This window comes from Anabrus simplex, chromosome 2, assembly GCF_040414725.1.
Source record: "Anabrus simplex isolate iqAnaSimp1 chromosome 2, ASM4041472v1, whole genome shotgun sequence".
NCBI lineage: Eukaryota > Metazoa > Arthropoda > Insecta > Orthoptera > Tettigoniidae > Anabrus > Anabrus simplex.
In genome coordinates, this window is record NC_090266.1 from 327,826,322 (window position 1) to 327,851,197 (window position 24,876).

The 24,876-nt window shown below is 37.0% G+C and overlaps 1 protein-coding gene across 1 annotated transcript in view; it reads left to right on the top strand.

The window, feature by feature from the left end:
• Window positions 1-24,876, top strand: part of sei (seizure) — a 520,652-nt gene that overhangs the window by 452,228 nt on the left and 43,548 nt on the right. The window contains exons 15-19 of the mRNA XM_068225985.1: window positions 5,082-5,246; window positions 7,152-7,281; window positions 7,733-7,856; window positions 21,535-21,653; window positions 22,577-22,808. Of these exons, the coding sequence (XP_068082086.1) occupies window positions 5,082-5,246; window positions 7,152-7,281; window positions 7,733-7,856; window positions 21,535-21,653; window positions 22,577-22,808 (770 nt within the window). The remainder of the gene's footprint in view (window positions 1-5,081; window positions 5,247-7,151; window positions 7,282-7,732; window positions 7,857-21,534; window positions 21,654-22,576; window positions 22,809-24,876) is intronic.

Below are 24,876 nucleotides of genomic sequence, written 5' to 3' on the forward strand. Positions count from 1 at the left end.
AATTGTTTTGGATGTTTAGTGAGCATTTCCGGTCTCGCAGTGCAGGGTAGCATGCCTGCCTCTTACCCAGAGGCCCCAGGTTTGGTTCCTAGGCAGGTCAGGGATTTTTACCTATACCTGAGGGCAGGTTCGAGGTTCACTCAGCCTACTGATTACAATTGAGGAGCTATCTGATGGTGAGATGGCAGCCCCGGTCTAGAAAGCCAATAATAACAGCCAAGATGATTTGTTATGCTGACCATACAACACCTTGTAATCTGCAGGCCTTCGAGTTGAACAGTGGTCACTTGGTAGACTATGGCCCTTTGGGGCTCTTGAGCCATTGGGTTTGGTTTTAGTGAGCATTAGCAAATGAATAAATTACATATTTTAATGGAGTTTGAATTGTTGTGCTTTACTGATATGTGACTTAAGTTAGTTGAGTGAATAGCAGGGAATCCTTTAGAGGGGGGCAGGTGGAGGGTGAGAGAGAGAGAGAGATATCATTGAGGTTATTCGTGTTGACTTTTTCCTGTTGATTTTGTTCTACTGCTTCCTTTATATTTAACACTTTTCTATTGTTTTTGATGATGTGTAATACTTTAAGATCTGTGCTGATGCCCGTGAAGTGGTGGGCATTGTCATATATGCATTCACAGAAGGCCAAGTATCTGTTGTATCTAATTGCATTTCTGTTTTCTTAGTACCTGGTATAGAAAATTACGTTTTGTTTGTCCGACATTTGATATTTTATATTCTTGGTCCTTTTGCTTAGATTGCATTTGCTAGTTTGTTTTTGTAATGTGTTGTTTGTTCTGAATGCTATTTTAAAACCTTGCTTTTTGAATATGGTACATTAGCTATTTTATACATGTTTTTGTTAACAAAATTGATGGCTATGTATTTACAGTTTTTGATGGAGGGGGCAGGGGATTATTTAAGCTTTTTCATTGCTTTCTTATTAAACAATCTACTGATCTACTGTGTTTGGTTGTTTTCTTCCACAATTTGTTTCATTATTTGTATTTCATTGTTGAAATCTGTTTTGTTCATTGGTATGGTTATAGCTCTGTGTGTCATTATGTTCAGTCCTGCCAATTTGTGTGTGGTCAGGTGATTGGAATTGTTTGCTATTGTGTGTGAAGTTTGAGTGAGTTTCCTGTATATTTTGTGTGAAAGTTTTGACATACTGAAAACCTCACAGTTATAGTTTAACTAATTTGAAACTGAAAAGAAATGACTTCCACTATAGCAAAAACAAGGCTTGTGGAATAGTAAAAATTAACAAGGTCTGTCATAATGAATGATTCTAATGCATAAGTACAGAGAGACGAGTTTCAAGTACTTGGAATACCATCAAGGAGATTCATGTGCCTTTCCGAAGCTAAGTAACATAGCTCAGTTATAGCACATGTACAGCATTTTAGCTTTAACACATAATGTTTGGCTTGCACAGCGTCCAAATCACAAAAAGAATTCCCTGACTCTTCTTGCAAAGGCTACACCAGGGTAGGTGGCTGGGAGAATATTCCTTGGAAGATCATATACTTTGTTGTTGTCTTGATTGTTTTTGTTGACTTATATTAGGGATGTAATATATCTTTCCTCAGCTCCTCATATTTAAATGCATGTAGGAACTGACTAGTAACCTGCATTATTATTTGTGAAATTCCAAGTACGGTATTTCAACCCAGGACTAAAATAGGCTCTGCAAGACTTGTAATAACGTATTAAGTCTGAATTTTTGAAGTTTTCCCTGAAAACTGTAAAAGTAGTTAGTGGGACATAAAGCCAATAACATTACTTTTGAGTTTTCTTCTTAGTATTTCTCCCAGAGAGCAGTTTCTTACTCCTGTTGTACCATATTCCTAGTCTTAACTGTACATTCTTATGTAGCACTTCCTGTTAACAATATGCATTGCCTTTCTTGAGATTTACATGTTGAAAGCTTCAAGAAACCATAAAAAATGATGTGTTCATTATTAAATTCTCGTAAGTCTACTTTTCTTGTGTGATGGTAAGAAAATGTATTATACATATGCTTGAGAGTGTGTTTGTAACTTAAGGGTTAGGATACACTATGTTTATTTGAGTAGTATACTCTCAGACAATTAATTTCACATAACCATCAAATGTAGTAAAGTTCATTATTTGCCTCTAAATTTATTAACATAAGTCATTATTTCCTATATCATACTACAGATGTCCTGTATCCTAGAAACTTACATTGCATGTTAGCCATCCTTTACATTTAACTTAATTCATATTCAAAAGCTTACAAATCAGCTAAATAGTACAGTTCATGGGTCTTTTATACCCGTAGATATGTACAAAGGGATGAAAAAACTGTGCTTTGAGGATCAGACTATGACATTCATTCACAACTTGGTCTGCTGAAGGTTGGACCCTTATGAGGTATAGACCAAGATGCTGTGTCCTGCTATCGTATTTTCTCCCAGATCCTTGTCCATCCTTTACCCCTTCTTTCTTGAATTCTATTTTTGTTTTGTTTGTGAAGTCAGTACTAAAATATGATAGTTTTAGACAATGATATATAAAATAGTTTTCTTATTATTCTGAAACAATGTTTCATTCTTGAAGTTAATTTAATCATTCTATTCCTGTGCATTGCGTTTGACTTTATTTCCATAGTAGCTTTGAAGATGTGTCTCACAATTCTAAAACAGTATATTCAGAAACCAGTTACCAGACATGATATTGCTGTGACAACAAAGTGTACATAAGACAGTAAATAGACCGAGTGCGTGGCTGTGAGGTTTGGGTCATGTAGCTGTCAGGTATGCATTCAGGATATAGTAGTTTGAATCCCACTGTTAGCAGCTCTGAAGATCACTTTCTGTGGTTTCCCATTTTCACACCAGGTTGTACCAAGGCCACGGTTGCTTCCTTTCCATTCTGAGCCCTTTCTTATCCCATCATTGCCATCCCTGTGTCTGTGCAATATAAGGCAAATTGTAAACAAAACAAAAAGACAGTAAATGCAACATATCTGCTACCTATTGCTTCTCATTAAGGGAAAGTCTATTTAAGAGAATGGAGTTGATTTCTCAGATTGCAATAGGCACACCAACCCCAACTCCTATAATACCATGTCTCTTGCAGTGATGCATGCTTACTCCTTCTTGGCATACTATCCACTGACCTGTCAGACCTTTGTTGGTGCAGTTTGCCCCACCTTTCAATGATGACCGAGCGTAGATAATGCAGATTGTGTGGCCAGAATCACATTGTCTTAATCAATTCCCAGTATATTCAATAAGATTCATGTCTCTTGAGCAAGGAAGACATTTTATTCCAGCAATATTGGCATTGTGAGTACTGGAGTTGTTGCGCATAAAGTGGATTCTTCTCCAAATGTAAGCAATAAACTTTCACAATATACTGGAGAACATTTTTCTCAAATTGAGAAGCCTTGAAATTGTCCTCAGTGACTAGTAGTTGCATACAAATGATCCAATATGTTACTACAAAACATCATTGAGCCTCCACCTTCCTAAATTGGCTGTACACTGTGTCTGGGATGTATAACATTTCCAAATTCCTTCCATCCTGTTCCCGTCAATTGCCGGGAACATTCACTGGTAAACAATTCCTTGTGCCAGTGTTGAATAGTCTCTTTTGCACAATGATATGCCCATTACCAATGTGTCCCATGATGTCAAGGTGATCGAGCATGGATTGCCATGGCTGTTGCGAGTGGAAAGTGGCAACGTGTAATCTATTTCATATAGTTTATGGAGCAAGTTGGCTACATGATTCTGCTCATGTATATGTACGCTTTTTGCGATATGGTGGGTTTGAGTTCCATCATCAGCAGCACTGAGGATGGTATTCTGCATTTTCCCATTTTCATACTACACAAATACTAGTAATTCATCTTAATTAAGACTACGAGCTCTACCTTTGCAGTTCTAGGTCTTTCCTCTCCCAGTGTCATTGACAACCTATGTGCATAAGCACGGCATTAAATATGGTGAAAAATTTGTACAGTTTGAATACACATACAATGTTCTGGGTCTGCCAAAAAATGTTTATTCAGGATGGCAGTATAAGCCCCAGTGTTCGTCTGAGCTAAAAGTCATAGATAGCAGTCCTCAGCTGTGGTTGCGTCCCTGGATGAGACCTTCAAGCACATCTTTGATTGTCTTACATATCTCGTAACATGGCTTTTTCATATGGCTTTCTGATATTAAGTGTAGCTTTGCAGATACAGTTAAAATTTGACATTAGCTTTTACACCATAGCCTAACATTGTTGTAGTGTTTACAATTCCCAGTATATTCAATAAGATTCATGTCTCTTGAGCAAGGACACTTTATTCCAGCGATATTGGCATTGTGAGTACTGGAGTTGTTGCACAGGAAGTGGATTCTTCTCCAAATATAAGCAATAAACTTTCACAATATACTGGAGGACATTGTTCTCAAATTGAGCACATCAGTGCTTTCTTTTTGAATTCAACTGTTGTGTTAACTTTGGTTTGATTTTTGAAAGGAATGGCTGTATGTAGGTTTGTTTACGATTACAGCCAGATTAAGGGACTCCTCTATTGGTGTAAATAACCTATTCAACACTGGGAGAATGAAAAACTTACCATGAAAATGAAAAATAAGAGACAGAAATGAAGTTGGAAAATAAATTACAATTTGTCAGATGAAGTTGTGAACTCTAATAACCCTGTCTGAGTGAAGGAGCTGTCTCAATTTAATCATAAGAGACACATGAAATGGTAAAAAATTATTTTGGTCCAGTTCAAAAGCACAATTAGTTCATCCTTCCATGTAACATATTTCTTGTCCCCTAAGAAATGAATAATCCCCAGCCAAAGCGATAAAGCATCAAAGGAATCTGTTAATTAGGTTGTAGATAAAGGGAAGAAAAGAATAACTGTTATGTAGATTTCAGTACCCCAGTTCTCATGCTGAAATAGAGAAATTGTCATAACATGGTCTGAAAATTTAACATGAAAAGAAAATATTAATATTGTTTAAACCGTTAACACTTTGTCCTCAGAAATTATTCCCATAAATATGGTAGTAGGTTTTGTAGAAGCCCTGCTTGATAATAGTTGGACCTTGTAGGTGGCTTGACGAACACAGTGGTAGCACTGGACTCCTTGATGAAGCGTAGCGGCAGTGGGAACGGCAAGCATACTCAGGGTACTCCCAACGTAGGGGCATCACCAGCTGTGACGGTCCACTGCTACCCTCGAGAGAGTCAGCCGCTCCTGCAGCACCAGGCTCCAAGTATGGCCTCTCCTTTCCTTCTCCTTAGATAGTAATCAAATACTTTCTGTTCTTCGTGGCAACTAATGTGATACAGTGGAAGAGTAGTATTTAGTATTGAAGGAACTCTTTACATTTCATGTATATAAAAATAATGTTTATTATGCATTTGCATGTGCATTGAATGAATGAATATTGATGTCTACATTTCTTCCAGTTTGAAACAGTATTATAAGGGCACATTCTTTTAGTGGTATTATGTAGATACTTGATTTTGACAACGTTATTAGTATCAACACTCAAATATTTCAGCCCCTTTCTTCCTAGAAAGTTATTTGCCTGTAATGGAATGACAAGTCTGCACATTGGCCTAGCCTGTCAGAGCAATGAAGTTGTATACAAGCCTCTGAATAAGATACAAGACAATTTGTTCAATTTTAATACCCTGAATATAAGTTCTAAATACAAATAAGTCATTTGATGTTCTATTGAAATTTCAAACACATCTATTTATGAAATTATACTGTCCACTATTTCATTGTTGAGAAGTCATCTCACATTAAAGAGCCTTTTATGTTTAACGAAGCTTGAGGAATTAAAATAGGCAATAGCTTTAATGCTTCTCACATAGTTCACAAATCCTGGGTTTATAACTTTGACCAGATATCCCTATTGTTCATCTCATCTCCTACTGTTGTATCCCAATCTTATCTTAATAATCCAACTCTCTGTAGTTACAAGCTTTTAATATTTCCCATAAAACTCTAATAAACAATCTCTAATGCCAAAGAGTCACAGTTTAGAGATCTAATGAAAATATAGGCCCCATCTCTGTCCTATGTTAAGCAACAGGGTACTTTTACTACACAACTCCTTCACCCCCAATACATTCCGATCCCCCACGGCGTACAGACATATACCCCCACTTGCATTCAACAGGCCAGCAAACAGTATTGTCACTGACATGTCTGTGTCAAAATGAAGCCAGTGGGGTGAACCAGGAGAAGATATGAATGTATGTGCAAGATTTTGAAATGTATTCTTTGATAATGTAGATAGTGTGATATAAATTAGGATTTCAATATTCAGTATTGGTTCATGAATTTTCAAACATTGTCACAAAATAAACAATTTTCCTTTCTCCATGAATGAAGCAAGAACATGGGAAGCACTAATTGTAATTGAGGTATTAAAATTCAAACCCTTAAAATTCCACTTTTTTCTGAAAATGAGATTTATGCAGTAATTGAATCTATTTACTGAAATGTACCTTCAGATATGTTAATAACCATTAATGCCCTGACGTCTCCTTAGGATTGGGGTGTATCACAAGTTAAATTCAAACTCTGAGAGTTCCTTGTGGCTGTGAAAAGCAAACTGTGACATAAAATGCAAATGACAGCATTTCCATCAGTCAATAAACTGTCCTGAAAAAAGCTTCAGAAGTGGAAAAGGTGGGGTTTAAATTTGAATCCTCAGTTTATACATGTGGCTGAAGATGATGATCCTGAAAGCTATAATTGCCAGCTTTGACCTCAAATTTTATTAAAGAAATTCTCTAAGCTATATAGTGAGAAAATGCATGTTTTATTTTAAGAATCTGAAAATTATTCAAGGAGACCATTCTTATATTAATGTTTCCTTTAGTTTCAGGTGTGGGAATGTCAACTCCCCACTTGTCTCGCCGACGGTTGTCCGAAACTCGTCAGTCTTCTGTAACATCAACCACTGCGGGTGCTATTCAAGAGGATGAACATGATGTTGCAAATCTCTCTGTCCCAATGCCAATTTCTCATCCTCAGCAGCAGCTCCCCATCTCTGCCCTAAGCCAAGCAACAGGGTCCTCTTATTACACAACCCCTTCACCTCCCATACATTCCAGTCCCCCACAGCGTTCAGACATGTACCCCCACTCGCATTCAACAGGCCAGCAAACAGTATTATCACCTGGTACCTACCGACATGCCAGTGCCAAAATGGAGCCGTCGGGACCAACCCAGTGGAGTGAACCTGGAAAAGAAATGGATGTATGTGCAAGGATAGATCAATTGAGCAGGTAATTATGGTTATGGTTCATATCCTTGACTGACAATCTTTACATGTAAATTTAGTGTGTAGATTCTAAGGAACTTGGAGCAATAGTAGTACATTATGTAGCTGTTTTTAAGACATTTAACTCTGTAGGAATTGAGCTACATGCTGTACAACTGGGAAGTTCTTGCACCATTTATCATCAGTCATCATGTTTCCAGTCCACCTAAACATGACTCAGCTGCTCCTACAGAACACTGTTTGCACAGACCTTAGAGGTGCCCCAGCCACACTTCTCAAATAGACTTCTTATACACTAAGTTCTCAATACTCTTCAGTAAGATGTCCCAGGTTCCTTTTGATGAGGCAGCAATTTTTGTATGTACTCTCATATCACATCCAGTCATCTGAATGAATTTCATGTTAACATTTTTCAAGTCAGAAGTTTGGCATGTATTTCATTCTTCCTTCTACAGGCAGCTCCAGTCTCTCGAGCATTCTGTAGCTAGTGATGTTCGTCTCATACTGACGCTCCTTCAGCAACAGCAAGCCAGAAGTTCGGAGTCATCAGGGTCATCAATGATGCCTGATTACCGAGAGGTGAGTTTGAAATAGGCCTATACTGTATCATTTCTGTAGATGAAGATGTATTAGATTGGGATTTGCCCAAAAATACAGCAATTTTGTGTTTCTTAGTTTGATAATTCTTAATGCTCTGTGATAAAATTTTGCTACTGGACAAATTTTCTTAGCAATAAGGGAGATATTTTAGAAATTGTAGCAACCAGTGATAAGGAGTGGGTAAGTATACATCTACCCATCTGAGTCAAATTATGTTAATCTTTTTTTCTGCCCTTGTTCCAATTTACTGGGGTCAGCACTTGTTTGCCCCAGTAATGCAGAGGGAAGCCTTTCCTGACACCATCCCTATGCAGAGCAAAGACTTCACTACTGCGTGTTTCTGTGATGATTGTATGTAATTGAAGATGTGCATTAAGACAAACTAAAACATCCAGTCCCCAAGCTGGAGAAATTAACCATACACAGTTAAAATCCATGGCCTGGCCAGGAATCAAACCCAGGGCTCTCCAAAGAGAAGGCCAATAGTTGGTCATTCAATCAATGAGCTGGAGAGTAAACTTATATCAATAATAACAGAGAAGAGAAGTACCGGTAAGTTTATACAAGTCTATTGAGATAATTGTGGGTGAAATATAACAGTGGAGTTCTGTTGGTTCAAACTGCTTAATAGTCTTTCACAGAAGAGATCTGCTACCTTAATAATGGTCATTCGGTTGTCAAAATGTTGGGAGTTGTATGTTGGCTATATTCAGTGACTTTGGATGGCAGTTGTTCTTATTGTATGTAAGGAATGTTCCATGTTCATATAGTAACACTGAGGTACATTAAGTAATAGATTGGGAAAGACCTTATATAAATACAAGTCTCTTTGAGATCAATCAGTCACTATTGATCTGCATTTAGGGCAGTCACCCAGTGGTAGATTCCCCATCTGTTGTTTTCCTGTCCTTTTCTTAAATGATTTCAAAGAAATTGGAAATTTGGACTTTTGGAATTACTGACAGGAACAAACTAGCCATATTCAAGAAGAGGAATTTGAGAAGAAATATATGGACCTATTAATGATGATGACTGCTTGGGAATGAGTAACTCTAAATGAAATTAGCTCAGTCAATCAGTCATCACTGATTTAGGGCTTTTGTTCAGGTGGCAGATAGACTCAGAGTTATTTACCTAGTCTTTTCTTAAATAACCAAGCAAGTTGGCCATGTGATTAGGGTTGTATAGCTGTAAACATGCATTCAGGGTATGGTGGGTTCAGAATCCCACTGTCTAACCCTGAATATGGTTTTGCATTGTTTCCCATTTTCATAAAAGACAAATGCTGAGGTTGTAGGCCTACCTTAATAAAGAACATGTTTGCTATCTTTGCAATCCTAGCCCTTTCCCATCCTTGCATCATCGAAAACATTCAATGTGTTAGTGTGATGTTAAACCACTAGCAAAAATATAATTCTTAAATGATTTCAGAGATGTTGGGAATTTATCGAACATCTCCCTCGTAAATTATTCCATTCCTTAATTCCTCTTCCTACAAATGAATATTTGCCCCAATTTGTCGTTTTGATTTTACTTCATATTATAGTCCTTCCTACATTTAAAAACTACATTCAACCTTATTCATCAAATAATGTCACTTGATGCAATCTCTTCAGTGACTTTTTGGAACATACCACTTAGGTGAGCTGTTTGTCTCGTTACTCCCAGTTATTCCCAGCCCAAAGTTTGCAACATTTTCACAGCACTACTCTTTTGTCAGAAATCATATAGAACAAATTGTGCTGCTTTCCTTTAGATCTTTTCTGCCTTTGGAATCACATAATCCTAGTGAGGGAACCTTACGCTGTAGCTATACTCTAATTAGAGTCTTACTTATGACCTATAAGCCTTCTACTTTACATATTAATATAACCCCTAAATACCCTCTTAAAAATATGAAGAGATCTGTAACCTTTATCTACAATCTCGTTTATACATTTACCCCAATGAACACCTATGGAGCCGATGACTTGCGATGTTAGGTCCCTTAAAACAACAAGCATCATCATCATCATGAACACCTATGAGCTACCTTCACCCCCATCAACATTGTAATTAAAACTGAGAGGACTTCTCCTCTTGGTGAAACTCACAACATGACTTTTCACCCTGTTTACTATCATACAATTGTCTGCTGTCCATCTCATGCCATTGTCGACGTCTTTTGGCAGTCGCTCAAAATCCCTTGTCTTATTTATTACTCCATGCATTATATTATGATCTGCAAAAAGCCTTATCCATGATTCCAGGTATTTATTCCTATAAACATGGAAGTCAAATAATACCACTTTGCACAATCCCCAATGCTTCACTTACTCTTATTCTCTGATTTCTGTTTTCTAGAAATTTAATCCTCCATTCAATCACTCTTTTGTCTAGTCCAATAGACATCATTTTCATCAGTGATCTCCCATGATCTACCCTATGAAAAGCCTTGGATAGGTCAGTAGCAATAAAGTCAATTTGATGTCCTGAATCTAAAATATCTGCTATGCCTTGCTGGAATTCTACCCTTGAGTTCACTGGAATAACCTATCCTCAAGTCGAACTGCCTTCCATCAGACCAGTTAGTGATTTCACAAATGTGCGTAATATAATCACAAAGAATCTTTTCCGTGAACATACATACAATACTTGCCAAGCAGACTGGCCTGTAATTATCTGCCTTATGTTTATCACCCTTTCCTTTCTACACTGGAGCTACTATTGCAACTCTTCACTAATTTGGTATGGCTCATTCTAGCAAACTGTAATTAAATAAGTACTTCATATATGGTACTACTAGCAAGATACCCGTGCTTCGCTACGGTATTATACTGAAATTTATAATTGAATGCTTATTGTATTAGATATATAATCCGCCGAAATTCGTGATCTGACTCGTTTTCTGCGAGAATCCACCAAAATTCCCGATCTGACTCGTTTTCTATGATTTTACGGCACGTTTCCTCCCACTTTTAAATCTTCCTTTCCAGCAATCGACTTCGTACTTCCCGGGCTAGGGTCAGGTATTCCTCCCGGTCAGTTGGGTCCGTACATCTTTGCCATCTTTTCCTATAATATTTTTAATATGGATAAAATCCTTCAGGAGATCCGGCGTGGTGTCATATTGGGTGCCTTGGTGGCACTGAACCCGCGGCCGGACTGCATTCTTAGTCATTACCCGTCCAGGAGCCGTTTCCAACGCGGTCCGCACATTTGACGACGGTCCGGAATATTATTATTAATATTATTATTATTATTATTATTATTATTATTATTATTATTATTATTATTATTATTATTATTATTATTATTATTATTATGTGTTGCTGCTGGAATGGCTGATGACAGGGAAAACCGGAGTATCCGGAGAAAAACCTGTCCCGCCTCCGTTTTGTCCAGCACGAATGCCACATGGAATGACCGGGATTTGAACCACGGAACCCAGCTGTGAGAGACCGGCGCATTGCCGCCTCAGCAACGGAGGATCCTTATAAGTACATTAATAACAGTAAAATCAATTGGTCTCACCTCCTTTAACACCCCACCGAAGTTAAGTTTATTTACCGCCAACCCCCCCCCCCCCATAAAAAATTAAAAGAATGCTTGTTTCTTTATGTTTAAGGGAGATTCCAAACACCAATGTTCACGTCTATTACCTTCAGTTTTGAGATATAAGTATCCCCATAAAAATAATTCACTTTTAGTCACTTCATTTCACAATAATCCCCCCCCCCCAACCTTAAGTGAATTTTCCCGCAAATAATACTTGTTTCTTTAATAGTAAAGGATCTTCTAAATACCAATTATCACGATTCTAACTTCTTCAGTTTTCGATTAATGTGTCCTCATGAAAGGAATTCAACTCCTTTACACTCCCGCCCTCCAAGATGGTTTCCCCACCAAAACGCGTTCTTCTTTGTTTTTAAAGGAGGTCAAAATAAGAATTTTCACGTCTGTAACAACTTTAGTTTTTATTAGATGTATGTATTCTCATACAATTCAGTCAATTAATTTTTCAATTCTTACACCCCCCCTCCCCCCTTCATTGGATTTTCCGAGAATACGTGTTTCTTTACTTTTAAAGCAGATTGCAAATATCAAATTTCACGTCTGTAACATCTTCATTTTTGAGATATCAGTAGCCTAATTAAAAGAATTCATCACCATTTTCAGTCACTATTACCACACACACCCCCCCCCCCTTCCACCCAAGTGGTATTTTCGAAAACTAAATGTACACGTTTCTTTATGTTTAGTAGATATAAAAAATACCATTTTTCACTTCTGTAACATGTTAAGTTTTTTTAGATATACTGTAAAAATTCTCATTTTAAAATTTCACCCCTTTTGAGTTCCCCTTAAGTGGAGTTTCCAAAAAAAAATCACCTATATTTCTTTACATTTACAGGAGATATACACCCACTCTTTACGTCTGTAACATTTTACGTTTCCAAGATATTCTGTAGATATAGTCTTTCAAAAAATTCACCCCAATTTGTCACTCCTGTTTAACCGCCATTAATTGGCTTTTCCAAAAACTAAAAAATACGTCTTTCTTTATTTTTAAAGGAGATCCCATATGCCAATTATCAGTTCTGTGCTATTTTTCGTTTCTGAGATATGTTTATCCTCAATTAAGGCATTCAACCCATTTTGCACCCTTTTACACCCCTCCTATTAGGATTTACAGGAAAGAAAAAAATATGTGTTCCTTTATTTTTAGAGGAGATTCTAACTACCAATTTTTACATCTGTAAATTTTAAAGTTTTGAGATATAGGTACACTCATTTTAAAAATTCACCCCCCTTTCAACCCTCCGTTATTTGGATTTTCCAAAAACAAAAAGTGCATGTTTCTTTATTTTTAAAGGAGATCCCAAATACCTTTTTTCAGGTCTGTAATATATTCAGTTTCTGAGATATATGTATCCTCATTAAAGGCATTCAACCCCTTTTCACCCCTCCTATTAGGATTTTCCGAAAACAAAAAAATACATGTTATTTATTTTTAAAGGAGATTCTAAATACCAATTTTTACATCTGTAAACTTTTAAAGTTTTAAGAAGTAGACACATTCATTTTAAAAGTTCAACCCCCCCCCCCCATTATTTTGATTTTCCAAAAACGAAAAAATATCTGTTTCTTTATTTTTAAAGTAGATCCCAAATACCAATTTTTAGATCTGTAATATCTTCCGGTTCTGAAATATAAGTAGCTCATTAAAGGCATTCAACCCATTTTCACCCTTTTCCACCCTTCCTATTGGGAATTTCCGAAAACAAAAAAATACATGTTTCTTTATTTTTAAAGGAGATTCTAAATACCAACTTTTACATCTATAAGCTTGAAAAGTTTTGAGATATAGATACACTCATTTTAAAATTTCACCCCCTTTTCAGCCCCACTATGAATTATATTTTCCTAAAACAAAAAATACGTGTTTCTTTATTTTTAAAGGGGACCCCAAACACCAATTTTCAGGTCTGTAATATCTTCAGTTTCTGAGATATAAGTATTCTCTTTAAAGGCATTCAACCCCTTTTTTTACCTCTTTTCACCCCTCCTATTGGGATTTTCCGAAAACAAAGAAATACGTGCTTCTTTATTTTTAATGAACATTCTAAATACCAATTTTTACATCTGTAAACTTTAAAAGTTTTGAGATATAGATGCACTCATTTCAAAAATTCACCCCCCTTTTCACCCTCCCATTAATTGGATTTTCCAAAAACAAAAAAGTACGTGCTTCTTAATTTTTAAAAGCGAACAAAAGTTCCAATTTTCAGTTCTCTAATATCTGCGGTTTCTGTGATATAAGTACCGGTATCCTGATTAAAAGGCATTCAACCACTTTTTCACCCTCTTTCACCCATCTTATTGGGATTTACTGAAAATAAAAAAATATCGGTTTCCTTATTTTTAAAGAAGATTCTAAATACCAATTTTCACATCTGTAAACTTTTAATGTTTTGAGATATAGATACACTCATTTTAAAATTTCACCCCCCCTTTTTCACCCTCTTAGCGATGGAATATCCAAAAATCCTCTCTTAGCGAGCACCTACATCTTAATATGAATATATCCTCAAAATTTCATTCGTTTATGTCCAGTAGTTTTGGCTCGGCGATGATGAATCAGTCAGTCAGTCAGGACAAGTTACTTTATATATATATATAGATTTCAAACCATGGCCTTTAGAATATCCCCAGGCATTCAACCACTTTTTCACCCTCTTTCACCCATCTTATTGGGATTTACTGAAAATAAAAAAATATCGGTTTCCTTATTTTTAAAGAAGATTCTAAATACCAATTTTCACATCTGTAAACTTTTAATGTTTTGAGATATAGATACACTCATATTAAAATTTCACCCCCCCCTCCTTTTCACCCTCTTAGCGATGGAATATCCAAAAATCCTCTCTTAGCGAGCACCTACATCTTAATATGAATATATCCTCAAAATTTCATTCGTTTATGTCCAGTAGTTTTGGCTCGGCGATGATGAATCGGTCAGTCAGTCAGGACAAGTTACTTTATATATATATAGATTTCAAACCATGGCCTTTAGAATATCCCCAGAAATGTTATCAATCAATCAATACTTAGATGCATTTAGGGCAGTCGCCCAGGTAGCAGATTCCCTATCTGTTGTTTTCCTAGCCTTATCTTAAATGATTTCAAAAAATTAGAAATTTATTGAACATCTCCCTTGGTAAGTTATTCCAATCCCTAACTCCCCTTCCTATAAACTAATATTTGCCCCAATTTGCCCTCTTGAATTCCAACTTTATCTTCATATTGTGATCTTTCCTACTTTTAAAGACACCACTCAAACTTATTCGTCTACTAATGTCATTCCACGCCATCTCTCCACTGACAGCTCGGAACATACCACTTACAAACCATCACTCTCATTTTTGATCCGTATTGAAAACAGTGATCTCACTTAGTTTACAAAAGGAGTACATTTATTGTTCCACCTATTCAATACAATCAATACCACATTATGTGGTCAATTAGACATAGTAAATCTAAATATTATAGGGACATGTTTCACCCTTCTTTTTGGGCATCATCAGCCACATTAATTTAATCTTAAAACAAACATTGTTTAGAGGACAGTGACACTTTATGATTTGTAAACATTGAACTATGATTTCTTATGATATTAACTTTACAAAATAGTGATTATAAAATATGCTGTTGGGACATGACATGTACAACACATGCTAAAATTATTGTAAACTAATTTAAAATCTTGTCTAAAAGAATATTTGTGTCAATATAAAGTTCTAAAAACGGCACATGTCTGGTACTGAAGTGGATCCTCTTCGTTGTAAAAGTCAGCATATATTTGCTGGGGCAGTTGTCAACGTAAGTTTTCAATGGACTAAAATGGTTGAAAACTTGAGGATGAATCTTGTTTATATTCCGACATTAAAAGATTGGCTAAGAGAAAAGGTGAATGTTATCCTCATTAAGTTGATTGGTCTGAAACATTATCTTATATAACCGTTGCAAACAGACGTTAGTGTGCTGGTTGAAGCTGCTGGGAGACGAGTTTTGTTTTTCGAGTATTAGACAGGTTATGTTTGATTTTCACGTGAAAATGTAGTCCTACTAGAAGATGTGCAACTTCGATGAATAGAATGTGGTTATACTGCAAAAGAACAAAAAGGCGTGTTTGACGTGTGTGTTTAAATCATATGTTAGTGTCCAAGAATTGTGTATTATGTAAAGTGGGTACTTACTCATATGCCGTATGTATATCTATCTTACTGTATTAACAGCGTTGGTCTGTCTGGAGTTCCTACTTAGCGTGTTGTAACGATGTGATAGAGGAAGAGGGGCATCCTGAGGGGAAGTGGAGGTGGGCGGAGCATTACATGTCGATGTTAATGTGGGAGGGGGATTGTTTGGAGGGGCAAGTGCAGGCTTAGTATTCGGTGGGATAAGGGGATTTTTTGATTTAAAGAATTTAAATATTCGTGGGACTTTGTTTTGTTTTGGATTGACTGTTTTTAATAGCTTAGGCGTTAATGTATATAAGGGACTCTTGACTTCCGTATCCTCGTTAAGGTTGCGATCCTTATTAAGTGTTTTGTCCAAATATATATATATATACTCTCTAATTCATTTACGAGTTTACCTTTATTTTGCATTCCTGATTAGTGAAGTAAAACGGTGACCTGTTTCCTTCATGTGCGTACTCATTGCCGAATATTTATTGTGCTCTTCCGCATTGAAGTGTTCCATGTATGTCATAAAGAAGCTTCGTCCAGTCTGTCCAACATATGAAATTCCACACTGGGAACATGTTAACCTGTAGACTCCTTAGCCTGAACATTTATTGTTATTATTATTGATATATATATATAATTCGCTGGGGCCATCAAGGACCACGTTAAGTCTTGTTGCATTTGACACTGAACTTTGCCTTCTTTAGAGCCCAAATTTCCCTCATTCTTTGTGAGTGGGCCTGCTTACGCTCCTCTGTCTCTTCGGTTGCTCGTCTCGGTTTAGCCCATTCGTCAATATTTTCTTGCGGAAGAGATCTCTGTTAAGGGCGTCTTCAGCTGAGATATGTAGCATTTGCAGGTCTTCTTTGGTATTTCTAAACCAGGGAATTGTGGTTTTGGGGTTTAAATCAAAAAAGTGAAATATTTCTTTAGTTAACTTTCTTTCGTTCATAAAATAAAATCGTGCCCGTCTTTTTCTGATTGTGTCGGTAATTTTCTCTATTTTGCTGTAGACTTCCTTGTTGGATCTCTTTTGGTGGATTCCATTTCTGTACTTTGATCCCAAGATACCTCTCATAATTTTGCGTTCTCTTTTCTCCAGTCCTTCAAGGAGTCCTTTGTTGGCATTTAGAGACAGGGTTTCGGCTGCATATAGAACTACTGGCTTCAGAACTGTTTCATAGTACGTATCTTGGTGTTTTGGGAAAGGCATTTTTTGTTGTAGATTGTGCGGGATGTTTGGTAGGCTATTTCCAGTTTGCGTACTCGCTCCTGAAGTGCTTCTTTGTCCAGTCCATTTTTCATGATGATCTCACCCAGATATTTGAATTTGTCTACTCGGGGGATGTCCCCGTATTTTGTATGAAGTTTTGGTGGAGCCTCTTTGATGTTAGTCATTACTTCTGTTTTCTCAAACGATATCTGCAAACCAGTTTGTTCGGCAATTTCCTTTAAAATTTCAACTTGAGCTCTAGCGGTTTCTATGTCGTTTGAGAGAACAGCAATATCATCGGCAAATGCTAAGCAGTCTGTTGCGATCCCCTTGGATTTGGTTCCTATTCTCAATGGACTGTAGTTGGTTTCCTGTAATCTCACCCGCCAGATTCTGATGATCTTTTCAAGAACACAGTTGAAGAGTATCGGGGATAGCCCATCACCTTGTCGGACTCCTGTTTTGATGTCAAAGGAATGCGAGAGACATCCGTTGAACTTCACCTTGGATTTTGTATCAGTCAGGGTGGCTCTAATTAATGCCAGCAGTTTCAAATCAACTCCAAATTCATTTAAGATGTTTAGCAGGACTTCCCGGTCAATGGAGTCGTACGCTTTCTTAAAGTCCATAAAGACAAACACATACTGCTTGGACCTTAGTGCACAATATCTGATGATCGTTTTGAGATTTTGGATCTGTTCAGCTGTTGAGCGACCTTTCCTGAACCCTCCTTGGTATTCACCTATTTGATGTTCGACTTGTACTTCCAAACGCTCCAGGATGGCAAGTGATAGAATTTTGTAAGTCACGGGTAGCAAAGATATTCCTCTGTAGTTGTTGATGTTCTTCATGCTGCCTTTTTTGTGTAATGGATGGATCAAAGCTATTTTCCAATCTTCGGGTAGGGTCTCGTTGTTCCAAATTTCTTCTATTTGCTTTTGCAAGATATCAAGTGATTCCTCTGGGGCATATTTCCATAGTTGTGCTACTACTGAGCCTTCCCCCGGCGCTTTGTTATTTTTGAGACGGGCAATGTGGCGCTTGATTTCATCTCTGTCGGGTGGTCTGGAATCTGGGTACCTGAGTAAGGGTTCCTTGGTCTCAATGGCGCTTTGCGGTTTAGAGCAATTAAGTAAATTCTTGAAGTAATCTGCCAGAATGCTGCAATTTTCTTCATTTGACATCGCCAGTGTGCCATCCTTTCGCTCAAAGCATAGAGATGGTGGTTTATAGCCAGTGAGTTTGCGTTTGAAGGCTCTGTAGTACTCTCTGCCTTCATTCTTCCTAAAGTTTTGTTCTATCTTTTCAATGAGAGATTTTTCGTATTTACGTTTCTCAGTTCTGAACACCCTAGCTGCTTGGGCACGTTGGGTTTTGTAGGTTTCCCAATCATTTTCTGATTTCGTAGAGTAGTACTGTTTCCACACATTGAGTCTTTCTTGGAGGACTGATTCGCAGGTATGTAAAAGTGGCATATTCAGTTCTTTTAGGTTTGTCTGGTGTAAGTTTTTTGGATATCTTGTTATTAATCTCATGAAGTAAGCCGTTAACCATTTCGATCTTATAACCATTAATTTTGGCAAGATTCCTTATGTAATTTAATTCTTTTTTGAAGCTTGTAGGGGATAATGGGATTCTTAAAGCTCTATATATCAAACTATAAAATGATGCCTGTTTCTGAGAACTGGGAAGTAGTGAGGAATTATTTATGGTTATGGACGAGTGTGTAGGCTTTCTGTGAATCTGAAACTCAAAGATGTTATTAATTTGGGTGACTTTTATGTCTAGGAAATTTAAGGAGCCTTTGTCTTCATCTTCCTTAGTAAAATTTACATTAGGGTTGATATTATTTAAGATTTCTAATACTTCGCTGCTATTAGTGACATTCTTATCAATTATTACAAATGTGTCATCAACGTATCTCAACCATAAACAAATCCCTTTAATATTTGTGCTGATTTTTGTGTGTTCTATCGTGTCCATGTAAATATTAGGTAGGATGCCTGAAATTGGGTCTCCCATCGCTAGACCGTTCTGTTTATAGATTTTCTTATTAAAAGTGAAATAATTGTTGTCTAAAACAAAATTTAATAGTCTCATGAATTCGTCGATTTCCATTTTACTGAGGCCACTACTTTTACAGATGTTATTATAGAGGATGTTGATAGTGTCTGGTCGGGATGTTTGGGTACATGTTAACCATGTCAAAGGAACATATTGTATAATAAGGTTGTAAGTCAAACTTATTCAGGATCTCACAAAAATCAATGGAATTCTTTAAAGGTTGCTTGTTATTAAATGTGTAATGTCTCTTAAGGAAGCCATGAATATACTTAGAAACTTTATAGGTTGGACTGTTTCGGCAGTTGATGATGGGACGTATTGGGATGTCATTCTTATGTATTTTAGGAAGGGCTCTTGCTATAGGGATGTTGGGATTCATGTTTGTGAGTCTTTGCTGATCTTGTTCGTTAAAAAGAAATGTAGATTTCTTTAGTAATGTCTTTAAATTACGTTGTAGTTTTGATATCGGGTCCTTATTAACCACCGTGTAACTATTATTATTAAAAATCTTCTGTTTTTTGAATATATGTTTCTTTATCTAGTAGAACTATTGACCCCCTTTGTCGGCTTTAGTTACAATGATGTACCTAATTAAGGCCATAACCACCACCTTCCCAATCCTTTCCCATCATTGCGTCACCAGAAAACTTTGATGTGTTAGTGCAACATTAAATGACTAGCAAGAAAATAAAATAGCAGAAACAATGTACGTAATGTCGCTATTCTCCCCGGATTTTCTGTACAAAAAGCTTAACAAGAGTGTAGTGTTTATTCTCACTTTTTACTTTTCTCCATGTATATACTTTTTTCTGATTTCTCTCATTTCCTTACAGTCTTTTAGTAGTTCATATCCTTATATAAAAATGCATTGATTTTCTGTATTTTCTCTTCTTATGACATTATTATTATGTACTCTCATCAGCCACCAAATTACCCTCCCTTTTCCCTTTTAGTTAACCTTAATTTCACATGTTTACTTATTTCACAGAATTCTACTAGTGTTCTCTTGCTATTACATTCTGGCCTTACTTTTGTCTTTCTATGTCTTACACACTTTGGACAACCTTCTTACAAAATTTCCCATTATCCCTTGATAAGTTTCTTTCCAAGTACTATCCTATGTCATCTAGTAGCTTCTTCTTCCCATCCACTCAGTAATTTTCATGTTAATGTTTCATTTGGTGCTGGTATGCTATCCTTATATTTTCACCTCCTGCTCCCACTATGTTTAGGTTTGACCAGTACTTTAACTATTTGTTTAACAATTCTACCCATGAATTCATCTCCACTATTTGGAGTACATGTTTGGCAATCCCATTATTTATTTATTTTTTTAATGTACTATTGATGACAGCCAATGCTACAATTCCATCACCTACTCCTCAGATTTCAGTTCCATACAATAACTAGCTTTATTTGTTGAATCAAATACTTTCCTTTAATTATATGTTTGATATTTAGCATCCTTCTATCCAAAATTGTTTGTACTAGCTATAGCTGTTTCCTTCATTATTGCCCTTTATATCTGCTCTCTTTCTCTTACCCATCTACCAGTGTTTTGAAAGTTTGTCACTCCTTTTTACACACAATAATTCTGGTTTTCTGTGGATTAATTCTTAGATTCATCTCTTTATAATAGTTTTTCAATTCATTAATACTATTTTTTTGTGCAACCCAACAGGGATTAATGTGAATAGTATCATCTGCAAATATCAGGCCTGGAATATCATGCTTCTCGAGACATAGAGAAGCTCCATTCCCAAAGTCATTTGATTGAAAGATATCATTAATAAACAATAAAAATAATACTGATGACAGTTTACAACCTTGTGTGAGGCCCAGTTTTGAAAATATTGCCCCCCCCCCCCCCCATTACCCCACCTTTCACTTTGATAGAATATTGAATTCCAAATATATATTAGCGATTGCTCATATCATCCTACTTGATATTCTGAGTGGACTCAACTTACAGACAACAGTTCGTATACTCATCAAATCAAAAGCCTTCTCTAAATCAGTTGCATTGATGTGCAGTTTGCCTCTTATAATATTTATCCATTTCTGTTTTTACTACCATTATACTAATACTTTTTTCTCATCCCCTTTCTGAATCCTGACTGGAGTCATGAGAGGACTGAGCATCCCTCTGCCCAATTCACAGGTCTTTTAGCCAATATCCCTTTATCTATCTTGCTTACTGGATCTAATAACATCATCCCTCTATATGATTATTTGGATTTATTTGTTCACCTGTCTTGTGTATAGGGTAGATGACTTCCTCTGCCATACTCTTCAGAACTCGCTCCATTGAAAATTTTATTGAATATTTTCACTATGCATTCAAGGATTAAGTTATTCCTACCTACATCCTTCCAGAATTCACTGTTGATACCTAAAGTTGCTCCTGCTTCTCCTTTCCAAGAAGAAATACTTGAGTAAGTAGCAAATGGTGGTGACTAACTGAAGGATGAAGAATGACACCACCTCTGTGAGAGGAGCTTGGCTATTGTAGCTCATCTTAAGAAGATTAATATTTTGCTACAAGCTCTAGAGAATTTTCTTACAGTTGCATGGTCAGTATAAATTTACATTACCCTTTGTGACATGCCTGATGAAAGTCTATTATACTAATGATATAAAAAAATATTTGCAGTCTTCTTCAGATTTTGGTCTTCGTTCAGGAAGATCATCCAGAGAGCGGCCGCCACATGTCCAAAGAAGTTACAGTGTGTCCCAAGACACTCCAGTTTCTCTGCCATCTAACAGCTTCAGGTAATCAATTCATTTACTTTGTTACTTTCCTGATAGGAGATATATTTGTGAAAATGTGAATGTGGAGCATTAATGAAGATAAATGCCATAGTGTGCCTTGTGTGGAGGAGTCTTGAACATTCAAGTATTACACTGTCCCCTATCGCTCATAAACACATTACTTATGACTGGGTGGTGGTGTTCTGATATTGTACTGGGGAAACCGTGGAGGTTATAAGGGATGGTGGTAGAAGTGAATCTTAGCAGACAAAACTCGAGTGTTGATTGTAGGTGAGCTTAGCTAATACTCCAGTTATGATGTGAAAGTTTAAGCATAACAATAAATGAGCAGCAGGTTTGTTTAGCATATGCAGTTTGAAATATCTAATGTTAAAATCCTATATATAAGACTATTTCAGCTAGTTATTGTCACTGATCACCATGAAGTAAGTAGCATTAATGGCACCTCTGTTAACAATTTATTTTATCTGCTCAAACACCAATGAAATAGAGATGACGCTTCACTATAGATTAATTCAAAGAATATAGGTTACGGTAATTTCTTATGACATATTGTGGACCTTACTTTAAAAAACACTGAGCAAGTTGGCTGTGCCATATGGGTCATTTTGTTGTTTGAATTGAGAATTGAATCCCACTGTCAACAGACTTCAAGATGGTTTCCCGTGATTTTCCAATTTTACACCTGACAGGTACCGAGGCCGTAGCCATAGCTTCTACCTCCTCAGTACTTTCCTTTTCCCATCTCTGAGTCATCTGAAACCTGAATGAGTCACCAGAAATTACCAGAAAAAGAAACCTTTAATAAACAAAGTTTCTAGATTATACTTTCCAGCTGCCCTAAAAATTTTGTTAGGTGGCGATTTGTGTAGCTTAAGAAAGGAGATAACATACCCTCCAGGTAGATTTTTATTTTATGGCAGGCCACCAACGGCAGAAGATCATCAAATCCATCATCCACTGCCCCTGAGTGAAGTTAGGAGTGCTACCAGTAGCCTTGAGACGCCTCTCCGCCACCAACAACCTCAGCAGTCACAGCATCACTCCGTCCCTCACCAGGTGACTCCTGAGATGGCCACGAGGCGCCAACATCAAAAACACTCAACATCTCGCATTCCACAACGTAGTCAGTCACAGCCTGCCGACCTTACACAGGTAAAACATTTCCTTCTATGGAGTTACAAGTGCAGATAATTCATATTTACCTATGCTAGAAGTTACATGAAATCACATTATTTAACTGTGCTATTGTAAAAGACTGCTCTTTTAGCAAAGTATCAGTTGAAGCAAATTTATAAATTGAGAAGCTGATATAAACACTGACCTTAATCCCCATGCCTTTTTCTTGAAATTCCAGTTTTAAGAAAATTATTGAACAAATTACCAACCTCTCAAGAAAAAATAAAGAAGAAAAATATGAATAAACCAGAAGTATTTGTTCCAAAATCTTGAACAACACCTTCAAATGAACTAATAAGGATGGCACTGAGAGGAACACATGCCAGACTCACATAGGAATAAATAACCATAGCTATTGCCAATGTACACGTGTACAGAAACACTTAGACACAATTTCAGTTTTTGCAGAACTGAAATATCCAAAATGCCTTGCTTTCCACTTCAAGGCTACTTTACACCAATATATACATTTGGAATGGGTATCCCCTGCACTCTATATGATTATGCATACAAAAATAATGTAACTACGCTTTTCATAAACACATAAAATTAATACCAGAAATGTTAGCAATTTTGATTTTTTTATGCTGGTGTTCTGGTAGGTGAAGGTAACTGTGTTGCCAGCTTACAGTAATGAAACCAAGCAAAATTATTTGAAAAAATCTTAGATTGTTACATTACAAATAGAGGAAGATTTTTCTGTTGCTAATAAGAGTTTTAAAAAGTCTCTAGGTGTCTATTTTAACATGAGAGAACAAAGAACATCTTGTCATTGAAAGATATTAGTCAACAGGTACAGTTCAAAAATCGCTATGTTGGTAATGCTGGTTGTTGTCTACATTATGCTTGGCATATGCTGTACTCTAGTGGTTGAAATATAAAGCAGTTTTGACTTAGGCCTAGTCCATGCTTGTGCTTGCTTCATGCTGCACTTTGATTTATGAAATTAAAGTGTTACATCACACAGCCTCTCCTCCATCAGGCCTTAACAACACGTACAAACCCAAGTCAAACACTCGTACAGCCAGTGGCGTATACTGAGGGCTACCAAGGCTATCAGTGAAGCCCAAACCTCAAATGCGAGCGATGGAACTCTAAAGCACATTATATTGTAAGCATCTGACACATTGTTCTCTTTGCAAAACTTGAAAGCAATGAGAAACACGTCGCACGTATTTCTGAGAACAAGGCTTCGGAGACTGATATTGCAGCCCAGACTCTCATCCCTTCCCATCGACTCGCGTCACGCGGCTTGCTGCTGTCTGCCTACAGGCACGGGGACCGCTGGAGGATAGCTGTGCTAGGCTTCGGTCCGTCAGATCGCCACCGCTAACTATCACCATGCGTTACTCATCGTATATACTTCCTCACCTCATCCTTCTGCCTTAAATATATAGATAACGGAGTGCTGGTATTTCACTCCCGTTTACTTCTACATCCTTGTAGGAAGACACTGCAGGGCTACTGTTATAGGGGTAATATAGTTTCCTTTTTATTGGTAGATCTGCTAAAATGAAACGCAATCTTTCAGGTTTAGTGTTCTCTTTGGTTGGTTGGAATCGAACCTGTGATCATGGGTTGGACACCACCACTGATCTTCCGAGGAAGACAATTAACCATTGAACGATAGGTATGACCGCTGTAAAATTCAACATTGTTATTTAACGATTATGATGATGATGTTCCTAATAATAATAATAATAATAATAATAATAATAATAATAATAATGGTGCATGGCATCTACATAGGCTTGGTGGTGGCCTAATAAGGATAAAATGAATGGCGAAGACGTCATAAACACCCAGTTCCCAAGTCAGGGGAATTAACACTATGAGGGGGTTGATTCTGAAAATTGAACCGGGCCGTCGGACCAAAGACAAGCATTATATCCATTTAGCCTCAAAGCTGGACTTCAATTTGCTAAACCTTAGGCTACCAACTCGATTGATCAGGTGTTGAATATTGACGGTGGCAGAGGCCAGGGCAGTAGCTTGTGAAGTAGCCTTGACAACACAGCGGGCAACTCCGTTGGCTGTTGGCTGC